General features: G+C 45.2%; 1 protein-coding gene across 1 annotated transcript in view; it reads left to right on the top strand.

Moving 5' to 3' along the window:
* Positions 1–15,737, top strand: part of LOC117042634 (zinc finger protein 271-like) — a 54,593-nt gene extending 38,856 nt beyond the window's left edge. Inside the window, exons 5-6 of the mRNA XM_033142190.1 lie at positions 114–123; positions 14,005–15,737. Coding sequence (XP_032998081.1) covers positions 114–123; positions 14,005–15,232 — 1,238 coding nt within the window. The 3' untranslated portion in view covers positions 15,233–15,737. The remainder of the gene's footprint in view (positions 1–113; positions 124–14,004) is intronic.
* Positions 15,738–17,255: the final 1,518 nt, after the last annotated feature.

The raw sequence follows: 17,255 nt of genomic DNA, 5'->3' as shown, positions 1-17,255 counted from the left end.
TTTCCCCGGAGAGGAGCTGAATTCCGGTGCAGGGACGGAGCGAGGAGTGAGAGGTGCAGGAGGAGAGCACGTGCGCCTCGCCTGACAGGATCAGGCCCCGAGTCCAGCCGGAGGCTGCAGGGCGTCCCCCAACTGGGCAGGAAGGGGAAGGGGCGCAGCTCAGGAGCAGGGCATCTGCAGGAGGGCACAGGGGCAAACATCTCTAGTTCAGGCTGGCACGGACCCTGCCTGAGACCCTGGAGAGCTGCTCCCTTCAGTCCTAGAGACGATGCTGAGCTGAAGGGGCACAATGAGGGGTCCAAGGCAGATGCTGCTTCGGGATGGAGGCTGCATATAGTCGCCCACTGATGAGCGGCGTGCCTGGGGCTTCTGTCTCCCTGAGTTTGCCGCCCCTCTCCCTGTCCCTCATCGGGGAGCCCCTTCCTCTTCCACGGTCCTCCCTCCGCTCCGACTGTCCTTCCCTCTCGCCTGCTTCTGCCTCCCTGCGGTGGCTGCAAGGGCGATGAGTGGGTTGAGGGGGCGGCAGCACAGGCACAAGCTCACGCTCTCCCACCGGCGGAGAGGGAAGGCGAGGAAGAGCAGGGCGGCAGGGAGGGGCCCCTCTCACTCTGCAGCCCCGTGGCACCCTTTTCAGGCCACTATTTCTGCCCCCCCCTTTCCTCTGCCGGTGCCGTTGATAAACCTATCGCCCTCATTCATGAATGGCCTTTTAAAGCTCTCTGTGCCGCCGCCACCATCACCGCATCTTGTGGCAATCCATCAGATTCATTTAGCTAGGAAATGGCTTCCTTTGCCTGCCCCAAATCAAGGTACAATGTGCCTAAACATGGAGGTTCATGGCTAATAAAACAGTTGATCTATCCTTCGGAGTATGCATCTGATCTTTCCCCTAGCTGTCAAAGCTAGTGACCTCTTGGGTCCTAAGCAGAAAACTTCTCTTGGGACCAAAGTAGATGCAACGTTAAATTCATGGAGAGAGGAGAGGGACAAGGATTATGTCTAGCAAGTTGACATGCTTTCTGTGATGGAATGATTGACACAGCACAATACTGAATTCCTTTAAAGAAACAGGCTTAAGACTGTTTCTTTAACCACCTTGCTCAGTAACACAGCTGAGTTTTCAGATGAAGGCTGGGAGTTAAAGTGGGTGGCAGTTTTGAGAATGCAAAGAAGTGGTGTATGGAAATTAATTAATGATAATAAAAACATAATAAAAACATGGATGACAATATTGTAAAAGAGTAAGAAAGGTGAAATTGAAATTAGTTATTCATGTTCAGATTATTACTCATTTCATTTCTATACTGCCTCATATTTTTAATAAAAAAAACTCAAAGTAATTAGAGGTTTGTGTCCATAGGATGTTGAGAACATTAACTCTGTAGATCCAGGAGTTCTCTCCTCCTGATAGTCTCAGATTTGATTGTTCTTTCTGATAGAGCAGGAGGAACGAAACATTTATGGGCTTAAAGCTGCATTGATTCTGGAGGCCACATTCCAGTGAGCTGTGTGGCCAATGTATGCACATGCATGCGCACACAGAAAAGAGATGCGGACCATAAGGTCACATGCACACACGCCAAATATACTGCAAACACTCACCAGACATGACATCTTGCATACATACAAGTCTTGCAAACACACTCTTAAGTATGCAGAGACACACACAATCAGCATGTTTTGTCCTTCCAACCCCAGTGCTGGGGTGGGGGAGAAATAAGTGCACAAGAAGACTCTGCTGAATTAGCAATGAGATCTAGGAAAAAATACCCTTCTGGTTGTTCTTTAGAAACCCTTTTCAAAGAGCACCCATGGGGATCATTTATCTCCAGATCAGGGCTTCTATCCTATCTCAGCACTGTGCTCATTTTGTTGTTTGGTTTTGTTGGTCAATATTCCTTCTGTTTGTTTGTATCTTAGGCTCTGCAGACATTATACATGTAAAGCACGTGGCTTCCCCCAAAGAAATATGGGAACTAGTTTTTTGCTACAGTTCTCAGCACCCTTAACAAACTGCTGCTCACAGAATTTCTTGGGTGAAGGCATATATTTTAAATGTTAGGTGGGTCTGCCGCAGCCTTAATCATGTACAAAGATCTAGAAGTTGCAGCCAGGATCAGCATTCCCTGGTCACTGAACATGCTCAGTCCTCTCACTGGGTTGTTTTTGGATTTCCCTACCACTGCCTTGGTCCTCCCACCCCCAAATGTTATTTGTAGTTCTGTAAACCTTGGGGTTCCCCCAAGTCTTTGGATAACTTCTTCTCGTGCATGGGTGGAGGCGTTTGGGTGACATAACGATTGTCATTCACAGCATGAAAATCAGAAATAGAAAGAGTAATGATATACAGTATTTCAAAAACTGGCTAACAGTTAAATGCTTTTGTTTTTATTCTTGCGTTTTATTCTACACTGGTATTTTACTTTGTGTTTATTTCCTTTCCAGCAGAGTAGTGTAAAAATGGAAGAGCAGGGGCCAAGAAGACCCATTCAAAGGGAGAGACTGGAGTCCAAAGGAAAAAGATCTCCTGCAGGCCAAGATGAGACCTTCAGAGATCCTCTGCCTGGTGCAGATTTATGTGAAATTAAGAAGGAGGCAGAGGAGGGGCAGCCGCAGCAGCACTGGGATGCCCAGTGGCAGGATTTCCTGAAGACGATGCTCCCTCCTCGTTCAAGCTGGGAAACCCCACAGGCTCACAGTCCTCACCACTCTCGGGATGGTGTCATCCCAGCCTCCTTCAGGGGAGCTGCGGATGACAGCCAGGGGTCCAGCGGGAGAGCACAGGGGACAGACCAGACCCTGCCCCCAGACACTGAGGGGCTTCCGGAAAAGGTAAGTGCCCTTCTCTCACCTGGGTTTCCAGCATCTGGAGGTCACAGGTCCAGCACCTCTAGACATGGAGGTTCTGTTTAGCTATGGTGTTGAATATTCCTCCTGCCTGCACTTCCTCTCAAATCCACTTTAAAAAGGCTTGTTAGACCAAACTTTAGTATACATGGGAGGTTTGCAGTCATATCTCCTGATGTTCTTACTTTACCTGAACAGCTGCAGGGGACTCTGAATTTCATTAGAGCAGAGGCTGTGTTGGAAGAGGTGTCCTTCCATCAACCCCCGTTTTCCTCATCTAAATTGCCTCCATTTCCAAAATGTTCTTTGCTTTCCACTGAGGTAAAAATATCGACACGTCTTGCAGCCTCAGCAAACCCATGTGTAGTGCAAATAGAATAACACTGGCCCACTTTGTAAAGTTGTTGAAACATTGTTAAAGATAATGGCCAGGTTCAGATGACTGAATCGCAGCCTGAAAAGCAGGGTTACAAATAGGCACAGTTTTTGTTCTTATTTTTTTAATAAAAATTTATTAAGATTTTCAAACAGAGAAAAAAGAGAAAGGAAAAAAGGAAAAAAAACATAAAATACAAACAATACAAAACAACATCTTGAGACTAAAACAAAAATTCAACAAAACATATAATTATACATTTTCTAATCCTTATTTTCATATTCATCTTAGGTGGACTTCCCCAAAGCCCCTCCTTTCTGATTTTCATTGTATATCAACTTTGGCAATTTCTATATCATATTTTTTTCCATCTTAAAAATAAAAGAAATACACAACCCGTATCTTCTATCATTCAATATCATTTTTCAATCCATAATCGTACAGAAAATAGTATTTTTAATTTTTATTCCAATAATTCAATTTACCTGTCAGGAAACCCCTCTCGCCTCTGCAGGTAGCGTTCCCGGGTCATTTGCAGTACAGGGAACCGCCACCCCCAGTACGCAGTTCGTCGTCTTCCTCGAGTGGAGGAAGCGACCGTTCCTCCAATGGGGAGGGGGAGATGGAAGCAGGAAGTCGGGGCAGGGGCTGTGACAGCATTGGAGAGCCTCAGCACCAAGCAGGAAGTGGGGGACAGGGACCTTTTCCCGCGCCCCGTTTTCGTAGCGAGGAAGGACGTGGAAGGGGGAGGCGGGGGTTCAGAATCCCGCGCCTCTTATGTTGGACCAAGAACCGGAAACGGACATTCCCGGACTCTGCAGAGGGATGAGCTGGACGTGTTTACTGTAACTCCACTGTAAATATCTGCACAATAAAGAACTTAGTTTGTAGAAGTTCGGAGTCAGCCTGATTCCTCATGAGCAACCACTGAGAGTCCTTACAGCACCTATCACTAATCTAACAATACCTTCCCTACTACCTCCTCTCCCTTCTAAGGCTATTCATATATCTTAATATCTATTAAAAATCATTTAATTCATCAATCTAGTATTTATTCCAAGTTCGCTATCTCCTTCTCTGGTACACAAATCCCCCAATCAAGTTGGTAAGTCTTATAAATCAATCCTTTTTCAACACCAGATTATCTTATTTTCCTTTAATTATACTTTCTTCACCCCACTCCCTTCCTGACAATTCTAGCCATTCTCCTCCTTCTTCCCTTCCCCCGCTGTTCTCCCCCCCCCCATAGCCCTCTGATTCGATTCTGTCCTCTCTTCCCAGCTCCTGTGTCTTCTTTTGTTCTTTTTACCATGCCTTGTTCTAAATTTATCATTTGTCCATAAACAGTGCTGTACAATACTTCTTGTCTTTGGCTCTTCTCTCTCTTCATTTTTTGTGTTCGTAGACTCTTTTTCTCAAGATTCTGTCTCTCTTCTTCTTTTTGGACTACTGGTCTCACACACACATAAAGTTTTTCCTCTTTATAAACTGTTGGTTGTTGTATTTTCTCTTGTTGTTTTTTTTTTGAACTTTTGGACTCTCACTCCAAGAGTTCTCTGATCTTTCTTCTTTCTGGACTCTAAGCCTCTCACGCTTATAAAGTCCTTCTTCCTCTGCTATTTCCTCTTCAGTTTCCTCGTAGTCCTCCTCTCCTTTAATAAGTTTATACAGTTTCATAACCTCTCGAGTATTCTGGTCAAGAGTATTCTTAGTTCCAACAAGTAGATTCATAGTCTCTCGCGTATTCTTGATAAGTGCACTTTCAATTTGAGCAAACTTTGCTAACACCATCTGCTGGAAAGCTGACATTGTTATGTCTGTTCCCATCCCTTTAGCTTCAAGGACACCGCAGGGCTTGAGAAACAGGAAATGGTGGAGTTCTTATTTCAGTAGCTTTTAGAATACACATTCCATTCCGACAAAGTCATCATAAAACCTCACCTTCCGATCGGGTGATCTATCCCCAGAATTAGGAGTAGCTTTATTCAGTCTAATATTCCGACAAATACAGGGAATTCCAGCACAAAATCCAACTCCCCCCCCCCTCCCCTGTTCTTGGGGGGGATTCACTGTTAATCCTTAGAAGTTTAGACGTTTCAAAAACCAATTGTTTCTGGATTTGGGATACTTTCTTTGCCCTCCTCCTTCATCAGTGGTTAGGGACTGACTTCCTTTTTTAGCCCCTTTACCTTGTAGCAATTTTCGCCAAACCAATCCAAATTTATACTGACTTTGAGAACCATGGCATTTTCAAAGTCTTTGGAAGAATCAAGCGCTCAAGCCTCACAGTCCCGCAGCTTCATGCCTCAAAGGAAGCTCTGGACCGATACATCGTGGCTCCCCCCTTTCTCCTGGAGCTCAAAACTTGAGCTTGCCAGGGAGGGTAGAGCTCGCTTCTGGTGTCTGCCGGTATCAATGTCCCCAAAACGCTCGATTTGGTGCTTTTTCTGGGGGTCGCTGCGCTGTAGCGTTTTCCCCTTGCCTTTCAAGCATTGAGTCCCCTTCAGCCAAAGGGAGCTCCGTCTGTGATGGCTGGCGCTCGACCGGAAGTCCTCTACAACAGGAGCGGCCAACAGGTCGATCGCGATCTACCTGTCGATCGCGAGGAAGTTCCTGGTCGATCGCGGGTAGATCTTGGGTTCCTTAGTGATCGGCAGGTTAAAAGGGGAATAAAGCTCTCCCCCAATAAAAAAAGCTCTCCAAGTCTTATCTTTCTCCCAAAAGCTCTCCAACTCTTATCTTTCTCCCACTCCCAAATTCTCAATAACAATGGGCAATTAGAGGGAGAGCTCCTTCCTCTCCCGAAACGGAGCTGGACACTCTGTGTGTGAGTGTGTGAGTGTTACGCAGGATGGTCCCGCCTCCCTCTTGCCGGCAAAGGCAAAGAGTTCTTACCCACGTAAATGGCTCCTGTCCCTTTGCTGCTTTAAAGCCAGCCACAAAGCCAGCAGCCTCCCCTTTTCCTGCACGCCTGCCAGATGGCTAGCCCCCAGTCTTCCATCCGTGCAGGCAGCATCTCCCTCCCCCACCCCAGTCTTCCATCCATGCAGGCAGCATCTCCCTCCCCCACCCCAGTCTTCCATCCATGCAGGCAGCATCTCCCTCCCCCACCCCAGTCTTCCATCCATGCAGGCAGCATCTCCCTCCCCCACCCTACTCCCCAGTCTTCCATCCGTGCAGGCAGCATCTCCCTCCCCCACCCCAGTCTTCCATCCATGCAGGCAGCATCTCCCTCCCCCACCCCAGTCTTCCATCCATGCAGGCAGCATCTCCCTCCCCCACCCCAGTCTTCCATCCATGCAGGCAGCATCTCCCTCCCCCACCCCAGTCTTCCATCCATGCAGGCAGCATCTCCCTCCCCCACCCTACTCCCCAGTCTTCTATCCGTGCAGGCAGCATCTCCCTCCCCCACCCCAGTCTTCCATCCATACAGGCAGCATCTCCCTCCCCCACCCCAGTCTTCCATCCATGCAGGCAGCATCTCCCTCCCCCACCCTACTCCCCAGTCTTCCATCCGTGCAGGCAGCATCTCCCTCCCCCACCCCAGTCTTCCATCCATGCAGACAGCATCTCCCTCCCCCACCCCAGTCTTCCATCCATGCAGGCAGCATCTCCCTCCCCCACCCCAGTCTTCCATCCATGCAGACAGCATCTCCCTCCCCCACCCCAGTCTTCCATCCATGCAGGCAGCATCTCCTTCCCCCACCCCAGTCTTCCATCCATGCAGGCAGCATCTCCTTCCCCCACCCTACTCCCCAGTCTTCCATCCGTGCAGGCAGCATCTCCCTCCCCCACCCCAGTCTTCCATCCATGCAGACAGCATCTCCCTCCCCCACCCCAGTCTTCCATCCATGCAGGCAGCATCTCCTTCCCCCACCCCAGTCTTCCATCCATGCAGGCAGCATCTCCTTCCCCCACCCTACTCCCCAGTCTTCCATCCATGCAGGCAGCATCTCCCTCCCCCACCCCAGTCTTCCATCCATGCAGGCAGCATCTCCCTCCTCTACCCCAGTCTTCCATCCATGCAGGCAGCATCTCCTTCCCCCACCCCAGTCTTCCATCCATGCAGGCAGCATCTCCCTCCCCCACCCCAGTCTTCCATCCATGCAGGCAGCATCTCCCTCCTCTACCCCAGTCTTCCATCCATGCAGGCAGCATCTCCTTCCCCCACCCCAGTCTTCCATCCATGCAGGCAGCATCTCCCTCCCCCACCCCAGTCTTCCATCCATGCAGGCAGCATCTCCCTCCCCCACCCCAGTCTTCCATCCATGCAGGCAGCATCTCCCTCCCCCACCCCAGTCTTCCATCCATGCAGGCAGCATCTCCTTCCCCCACCCCAGTCTTCCATCCATGCAGGCAGCATCTGCCTCCCCCACCCCAGTCTTCCATCCATGCAGGCAGCATCTCCTTCCCCCACCCCAGTCTTCCATCCATGCAGGCAGCATCTGCCTCCCCCACCCCAGTCTTCCATCCGTGCAGGCAGCATCTCCCTCCCCCACCCCACCCCAGTCTTCCATCCATGCAGGCAGTATCTCCCTCCTCTACCCCAGTCTTCCATCCATGCAGGCAGCATCTCCTTCCCCCACCCCAGTCTTCCATCCATGCAGGCAGCATCTCCCTCCCCCACCCCAGTCTTCCATCTATGCAGGCATCATCTCTCTCCCCCACCCTACTCCCCAGTTTTCCATCCGTGCAGGCAGCATCTCCCTCCCCCACCCCAGTCTTCCATCCATGCAGGCAGCATCTCTCTCCCCCACCCCACTCCCCAGTCTTCCCTCTGTGAAAGTACGGTAGCATTTATTACTACTCAGGAGGAGGAGGCGGCAGCAGCAGCAGCAAGATGAACATTTGGGGATGGTGTGAATTACTGGTAGGTAGGTTTGACTTTAAATGGAAATTGAATCAGATTTCTCCATTCCTCCCTCATATGAAAGCCCCCAGAGCTCTCTGTAATGAACAAAAAAGAAGAACGTCCCACTTCTTTTGCCTTTATTAAAATAATTGTGTAGGTCCAAACCATACTGTCCTTAGAGCTAAGGGACTCGATGTGGGAAGCTCATATATTTCCATTGTCTGCCACCCCTTACTAGGGGATAAAGTCTCTCCTCATTTGTTAATGACAGTGATGGTGGTTCTTAATGCCACTGTTGACTGCTGTTCACTTTACATTGTTGAAATATTATTCTGATATACTGGTAGTTTATTAAATAGTTTAGTTAGTACAACATTTGATTCAGAATATTTTTTTCTTGTTTTCCTCCTCTGAAAACTAGTTGCGTCTTACGGTCAGGTGCACCTTATGGAGCGAAAAATATGGTATGTGGCCGAAATTGATTCTGTTATTCTGGAGTTAGAAAAAAGATTTGGCGACTTCAAAAAAAATAAATTAATTGTAGAGTACATGCCATTTCCATTCATATCTGATTTGGACATTTAAAAAATTGTAGTCATTATCAGTACAAATTACTCATTCTGCAAAACATCTCTTGAAAATGAGATATTAACTCTGAAAAATGACATTTTTCTGAGGGCCCGTGCAGAAGAATCATTATTTTGGAAATTTGTGCCTAGACAGAAATTTCCAAATTTGAGAAGATGCAGTGAAATTTTACACTCATGTTTTGGTTCTACTTATTTGTGTGAATCTGCATTTTCATATTTAAAAATGATGAAGAGTAAGAGTAATCATTTTCATATTTAAAAATGATCAGACACAGTACTCGCCTGATATCAAACAGTTGGTGACGTGGACGTCACACTAACAATGGACAAAGGCATGTATTTTTTAAGAAATATTGATAGGTAGGTAAAAGGAGTGGGTAAAGGAGTTTGTGCGGCGTACAGATTTGGGAGTGCTTTTATGCAACCCTCTCCAAAAATCTCTAAAAGTTTAAGTTTCTGTTGTCCCCTGTAAGAAAAGTATTGGGGCAGCCCCCCAAAAAAGGTTACCTGCCTCTCCTCTCTAAAAAAGCTCAACAAGTTTGAGCCAAACCCCTTAAAAATGGGGCATTCCTCATCCCAAAAAAGCTCAACAACTTTGAGCTGAACCCCCCAAAACAGGGGTAGATCACTGCCAGATTTTAATTCTGAAAGTAGATCACACTCTCTTGGGAGTTGGCCACCCCTGCTCTACAAATAGGCACAGTTTTTAATGCATTGCTGCAGCAAAGTTACGCAGAAACCTATGTTGACCCAAGTTTACAACAAAAATCATCTCTAGCCACCAGCACAGTCTCCTGGCCACCAGAAGCAGAATGCATCATTCCAGGAAGGATTCCAACCCAACCTTTAGTGAGAGAGGGCAAAAGAGAATGACTCTGCATGCGTAGCTTCACAAATTTACCAGCTGTCATCCTGCACTGGCAGCAAGGCTAACAAACGGGAACTGGGGATGTGCTAGTCCCATATCTCCCTGCATCTGCCTCCTAACCGAATTGTCCCAGCTTACCTCATAATTGGACTGGCCCTGATGGTGAACTGTGATGAAACCAGACAGTCTCTTATGAGCCATAACCAGGAAACTTTCCATTTTGCCCAAACCAGGAAACTACAGGTGTCAGGTTTGGAACAAGCCGGGATATTAAGCTAACTTCAAACTGTGTTTGGTCAAAACAGGAAACTGGTTAATTAGTGGCTTTGTGGTTTTACTGTTCCCAAAGCGGCTGTGCAGTCAGCTGAAAGGCTTCCTCATATCCCTCCTCATTGAGTTGAGACACAATAGTTCAGAATGGGCCAACAAATGTGAAGTATTCTGAATACTCTTAACAGGGCAGCCCTGCGGAGGCCTACTTGGAAGCAAGCCACATTGAGTTCCCTGGGACTTACTTCCAGGGAAGCATGTATAGGATGGCAGCCTACAGTTCTGCGACCCAGAGTCTCTGCCAGGCAGCTTCTCAGGCTTTTCCTGATGTCCTAATCTGCATCCTGATCTCTGTTCCAGGAATCGTGGCCTGTGGAAGATGTGGTTATTAAGTCCCCAAAGTCTGAGCAGGATCCCTTGGACACAGAGAACATCCATCTCTCGGCAAAGGCTGCGGGAGAGAGTGAAGAAGAGGCCAGTTTTCTGGGTAAGGGATGGGGACTGGATCATTGCGTTCTTTTGCAATTTGCGGAGGGTCCAGCAGAAGCCATTTCCTCTCTCCTGCCTGAAATCCTCACAATGGGATTGCCAGAACCTCTGAGTTAGCCTTTTCCAACACAGTACCCTCCAGACATCATTAGATTTCCAACTTCCCTCACCCACAGCCAGCATGACCAATGGAATGATGGGACTTGTAGTCTAACAACTTCCAGAGAGAATCAGGTTGGAGAAGGATGCTGTGGGAGGAAAGCCCAATGATCAGCCCCTAGGCAGAAAACTTCCATTGGGACCAAAATAGATGCAACGTTAAATGCATGGAGACAGGAGGGGGAGAACCATTACATCTAGGAAGCTGACATGCTTTCTGTGATGGAGTGATTGACACAGCACAATACTGAATTCCTCTCATAGTTTTCTTCCCCATGAGGTTTTGCATGCCATCAGTGTACACAGAAGCATGGAATTTGTAAGCATGTCTTGCACAGTTGTGTGGAGGGAGGGTGCGACGAACCTCCACTTCACACTCTCCCCTTGTTACTAAGTGAATTTCTAATCAGGTGTTCTGGGTCAAATTTCAATCCACCCCACCTGTCCCTCTGAGGTCCGTCTGTTATGTCAATCCCCTTTTATTTATAATCTGGGGATCTCTTAGTAACGGGAGTTTTCCTGTCCAGCGGCCGTGGCCGGTTATATCCTCTGCTCTGGGCTTCAGGGGTTAAACTCTTCTTTGCCTACAGTTCGGGGTCTTTCTTTCATTAGATCCCTCACTATATCAGTTAGCTAAGCCCTCTTAGCAACTCTGTGGCAATGCCAAGGTTTCCGCCCGCTAGCCTCTCCCGAGGGAACTTCAAGACACAAACTATCACCCTGCAGGTCAGTTTTGTCCTTTCCCTGAGTTCACCTCCTCATGAGCGTACATAACTCGCTGGACCAAATGAACGACGATATTTTCTTAGCTCAGCAATAATAAGTCTTTATTTCTTTCAGAACATAACGGTTTCAGTAATGCAATCGTTTATAAGCTTAGTTTCATAACAGTGTAAACTCTTTCTGTCAGCACCATATACACATCTTCAACCTATCCTAACCTACCCACCACAATCCTGGCCCCACGCCCTCCTTCTTCCATTCACCACCCTCTCTCTAACGGCTGCTCCCTCCTTTTAAAGAGCGGAATGTCCCGTCTCTCATGAGATACCTGCCACTCAAACTGGGGTGCCCATTAACTCATAAAACACCGTGGGTTTCTGAAAATCCCTTAACTTACATCCGTTTCATTACAGAGGGCTAGGAAGAAGGATAAGCAAATTGTGTAAATTTGCCGATGTTACAGTCTGGGGTTGTGTGTGAGAGTGAGTGAGTGAGTGGTATAATATTTTATAGCACCCTTGTAATTTTACCCGTCTCTAAGCTTCCATGGAGATACTGTGGTACAAATTTGGTATACATTTCAAAATAATTACACAAAGCCAACAAAGAGACTCACAAGTTTATAGTGGCACCAGATTTCCTCGTCAAGAGTCCACTTTGTCAGAGTGCAACCCACAAAAGCTTAGGCTATAACACATTTATCAACCTTTCAGGGCTACAAAAGATGAATCAACAGAAGCATAGTTAGTCTATGGACTTCCATCCTACAGGAGACGGTGACTGCCAGCAACTTGGATAGTTTGAAAAAAAGGATTAGAATGATGCCTGTGCTCTGCCCTCCTGGTCGTAGGCAATAATGCTTCTTAATACAGTGGTACCTTGGTTCTCAAACGGCTTAGTAGTCAACCAACTTGGAAGTAAGTGTTCTGGTTTGTAAAAAAATTTCGGAAGTCATGCTCCTTATTGAGTGTTGCACTTCCAATATGAGTGCCGAACTTATGTTTTCAGTGTCACACTTCCGTTTTCAGTGTTACGCTGAGGTTTGTCTGCAAAACCAAAAGAACAATTAGCAGAAAAACAAGAGAGATAACGAAGCAAATTATTTCCAAGCATGGAAGTGGTGTCTGTTTAAGTGATCTAGCACTTAATTATTTCAAAGTACAGCTTTTGTTTTTGCTATTTATTTTACTTTTTTGTTTTTGATCCTTTTTTGGTTCATTTGTTTTCCTTAATGTGTAGAACCCTGTTCAGCTATTGATTGATTGATTGATTGATTGATTGTGTGACTGTGGAAATGGATAAAAGTACCCCATCCAAACAATGACTAACATCAGTGCAGGAAAGAATATTTTTTTTTATAATCTACAATACTGTCTTACTTATTTTATAGTACGGTACATTATTGATTTCATTTTATGGATCAATGGTCCTGTAAGATTGTAAAATTCATGTTAAACAGCTGTTTTAGGGGTTTTTTTTAAAATCTGTGATTAATTAATCCATTTTGCATTATTTTCTATGCGAATGCGTGCTTTTGTTTTGGAACGCTTTGGTTTTGGAACGTACTTCCGGAATGGATTAAGTTTGAGAACCAAGGTACTACTGTATAGTTTCTGGAAAGCACAGGAGGGCAGAGGGTTCTTGTGCTCCAATCCTGCTTGCTGGTTTCCCACAGGCATCTGGTTGGCCCCTGTGAGAACAGGGTGCTGGACTAGGTGGGCCTTTGCCAATCCAGCCGGCTCTTCTTAGGTTCCAATATACTGCAATATTCTCACACTTGCATGTGGTATAACAACACTTTGTTGTTGTTGTTGTTGTTGTTCAGTCATTTAGTCGTGTCCGACTCTTCGTGACCCCATGGACCAGAGCACGCTAGGCACTCCTGTCTTCTACTGCCTCCTGCAGTTTGGTCAGACTCATGTTGATAGCTTTGATAACACTGTCCAACCATCTTGTCCTCTGTCGTCCCCTTCTCCTTGTGCCCTCCATCTTTCCCAACATCAGGGTCTTTTCCAGGGAGTCTTCCCTTCTCATGAGGTGGCCAAAGTATTGGAGCCTCAGCTTCAGGATCTGTCCTTCCAGTGAGCACTCAGGCCTGATTTCCTTAAGTATGGATAGGTTTGATCTTCTTGCAGTCCATGGGACTCTCAAGAGTCTCCTCCAGCACCATAATTCAAAAGCATCAATTCTTCGGCGATCAGCTTTCTTTATGGTCCAGCTCTCACCATACATTACTACTGGGAAAACCATAGCTTTAACTATATGGACCTTTGTTGGCAAGGTGGTGTCTCTGCTTTTTAAGATGCTGTCAAGGTTTGTCATTGCTTTTCTCCCAAGAAGAAGGCATCTTCTTCTAATTTCATTACTGCTGTCACCATCTGCAGTGATCATGGAACCCAATAAAGTTTTGCAAATTACTCAGAGAAGATACTTTTATTCGAACCTGAGATCATTTCCTCACTTGAAAATGAAAAATACGGAGGTGTGTTTAAGGAGCCCATTCCAACGTAGATCAGTATTATAAAATGCTGCTGCTTTATTACATGTGAATGGAGTGATCATGTGTTGCTCTTGCCATTATCTCTTCTGCATTCCTAAAAATTTGTAACATACTGAGGACAGTGGAGAATGGAGATGGTGTTAAAATTAGAGAAGGTGCATATTGAGATTGACGTGTGTTCATTCTTGAATATCTAACAGGATTCTCTTCCTCCCAAACAGGTCAGGAAGATGATGGTCAGAATTCACCAGAGCCACCTGTGAATTTATTGGGAAGAACAAAAAAACAGTTTCAATGTATGGAATGTGGGATGTGCTTTAGTCACAGTAGAAAACTGAGGATACACCAACGAACTCACACAGGGGAGAAACCATTTGAATGTATGCAGTGTGGAAAGAGCTTCAGTGAAAGTAGAACACTTAGAAGACATCAAGAAACTCACACAGGGAAGAAACCATTTAAATGTATTGAATGTGGAAAGAGCTTCAGTCAAAATGGAAACCTTAGAATACATCAACGAACTCACACGGGGGAGAAACCATTTAAATGTATTGAATGTGGTAAGAGCTTTGGTAAAAGTGGACACCTTAGAATACATCAACGAATTCACACATGGGAGAAACCATTTAAATGTATAGAATGTGGAATTAGCTTCAGTAGAAGTGATGCACTTAGAACACACAAACGAACTCACACGGGGGAGAAAGCATTTGAATGTATTGAATGTGGAAAGAGCTTCAGTAGAAATGAAGTACTTAGAACACACCAACGAACTCACACAGGGGAGAAACCATTTAAATGTATTGAATGTGGAAAGAGCTTCAGTCAAAATGCACACCTTAGAAGACACCAACGAACTCACACAGGGGAGAAACCATTTAAATGTATTGAATGTGGAAAGAGCTTCAGTAGAAGTGGAAAACTTAAAGTACACCAACGAACTCACACAGGGGAGAAACCATTTAAATGTATTGAATGTGGAAAGAGCTTCAGTAAAAAGGAAACACTTACAATACATCAACAAACTCACATGCGGAAGAAACCATTTAAATGTATTGAATGTGGAAAGAGCTTCAGTAAAATTGAATCACTTAGAATACATCAACAAACTCACACAGGGGAGAAACCATTCAAATGTATTGAATGTGGAAAGAGCTTCAGTGGAAGTGGAGTCCTTAGAAGACACCAACGAACTCACACGGGGGAGAAACCATTTAAATGTATTGAATGTGGAATGAGCTTTAGTCAAAATGGACAGCTTAGGAAACACCAACGAATGCATACAGGGGAGAAACCATTTAAATGTATTGAATGTGGAAAGAGATTCAGTCAAAGTGGACACCTTAGAACACACCAACGAACTCACACAGGGGAGAAACCATTCAAATGTATTGAATGTGGAAAGAGCTTCAGTGGAAGTGGAGGCCTTAGAAGACACCAACGAATTCATACAGGGGAGAAACCATTTAAGTGTATTGAATGTGGAAAGAGCTTCAGTCAAAATGGAAACCTTACAATACATCAACGAACTCACACAGGGATAACCATAGATGTATGATATTTGGAAATATTCATAAGCGAATTCACACAGGGGGAAAACCATATACAGTAAATGTATGGAGTTTTCCACTCAGGGTTCCCACAGTTCCTGGGAAGTGAAGATGACTGTCATGTCTCTGGATGTCCAAAAAAGAATTTGGCACGGTTTATTTTCATACTTGTGGGCCATTCTCTTTGTCGATCCTCTCTTTTTCAATTGGTATCTGAAGACTCTTGATCTGGATAGCTTGGAATCTGGCATTTTGGACTTTCCCCACAATTCTGCATATTGCTTAGAACAGAGAGCTGGATCTGGATTTCCTGTGTCAGTGCATCATTCCCACCTACACTTCTGTGCTTTATGAATATGGCTGGTTTGGATTCCTTTGGACCAGTTGCTAACAATCATCTTATGTTTTTGTTCAAAATGGGTTTTGCTGGTAATGGGTTTATTAAACTTTAATAAGGCACAGATCCCTATCAAAATATTCATTCTCACCTATTCCATTGAATAGTTTCCCCCCCCCCCCCCGATGTTTTGTTTCTTGCAGAGCGCCCTATCCTTTGGGGACGTGGGTTTCTTGCGCAAGAACTCCAAAGCAGCTTTAGTCATGCAGCCTGAATTTGCCTTTTTTTTTTTTACTCAATCCCACCCTAAAACAGGGATGCTCTCGAAATGCCCTTTATCAGATGAATGAAGGATGAATGTAACCTTGCAGTTACATTTAAACCACTTCTTTTTAATTGGCATTGCAATAACTTGGAATAGATATAGTAATTTTGAAACCAAAAACGTTTTAACTGCTCTAACTCTGCTTAAAATTTACTCTTCCAAGATCTCATATCTTTCTTAATCTTTCTCCAGGCTTCTATATAATTGTGTCTGGAATCCCAGCGATATTTTTAATAATTTTTCCTCCCAAATATTTAATATTCCTCCCCTCTTACTATCCATCCCAGTTATTTTTGCTATCCCCTTCTCTTTGTTCCTTGCAGAGAGCTCCTATTAATATTTAGTGATCTTCCTGTGTTTCACTTCAGATAGACCACACTGACACACAACAGTATCCTGGGACACCTTCTCAGCAGCCATTCTCCCTCTCTCTCACACACAGAGAAAAGAACATAAAAGCAGTAAAAAACAACAGTTACTGGAATAACAATTACAACAGAATGGAATTCCTCTCTCATGTGACTCACAGCCAAACACATGAGAGCTACTGTCAAAGGAAAACTCCATGTTAAAAATACACAGTAATATAACCAAGTAAACCTTCTCAATTATGGAAATTAAACCATTATCCTTAACACCTTCCTCAGACCTAGAGAACCTGGAAGCCTTAAAAGTAGGAGAGCAAAGAACTCGAAGACAGAGGGTATTTAGCGGCATACGTAGAGGTGATGGTTATGATAGTGTCACGCAGCGGTATATTAATCAAGCAGAGTCTTCTTCCTAAACAGAATAAAAGTTTACTGAAGAAAATAAATTCCATAAATAGCATAGTCAAAGAGCATACACAGAGTGCTCATAACAGCTTTCTGATTCTTAGAGGCACACATCTTAGTTACTGATTTACCATAATCCTGGAGTCGCTCTATCTGCACACACATACTGAGCAGAGAGACTACATTACAGACACAATCCATACAGCTCTCTGGCTGAGACACACTCTGAGGCCCAGAGACAAAATGGCTGCTATTTATAGGGAGAAGGAGTCATCACCCAAGATGAGTCACGTGTCACGATGAGTTAGCAATTTACTGCTAACATTTACAGCTAGCAGACTTGAAATGATTGTGTAGGCCTTGTAGGCCGTGCCTAGGCTTAACAACCCATTGCTTTGTAGACCTCATATCTCCAGAGGAAGAAATAAGGGGATTTGTGTTGAGGCGCCAATTTCCAAACCCTACTGCAAATGCAGCCTCCCTCTAGCTACAGGTGCTGCAAGATAATTCAGTGAGGCTTATTCTCAGTTCATTGTCTTCTGGATCAGTGCCTTAATCTTTTGTAAATTCAGTATATCAGAGCATAGCATTTGTCC

The sequence above is a fragment of the Lacerta agilis genome, chromosome 2 (assembly GCF_009819535.1).
Source record: "Lacerta agilis isolate rLacAgi1 chromosome 2, rLacAgi1.pri, whole genome shotgun sequence".
NCBI lineage: Eukaryota > Metazoa > Chordata > Lepidosauria > Squamata > Lacertidae > Lacerta > Lacerta agilis.
This window is presented reverse-complemented; position numbering and strand designations above follow the sequence as displayed.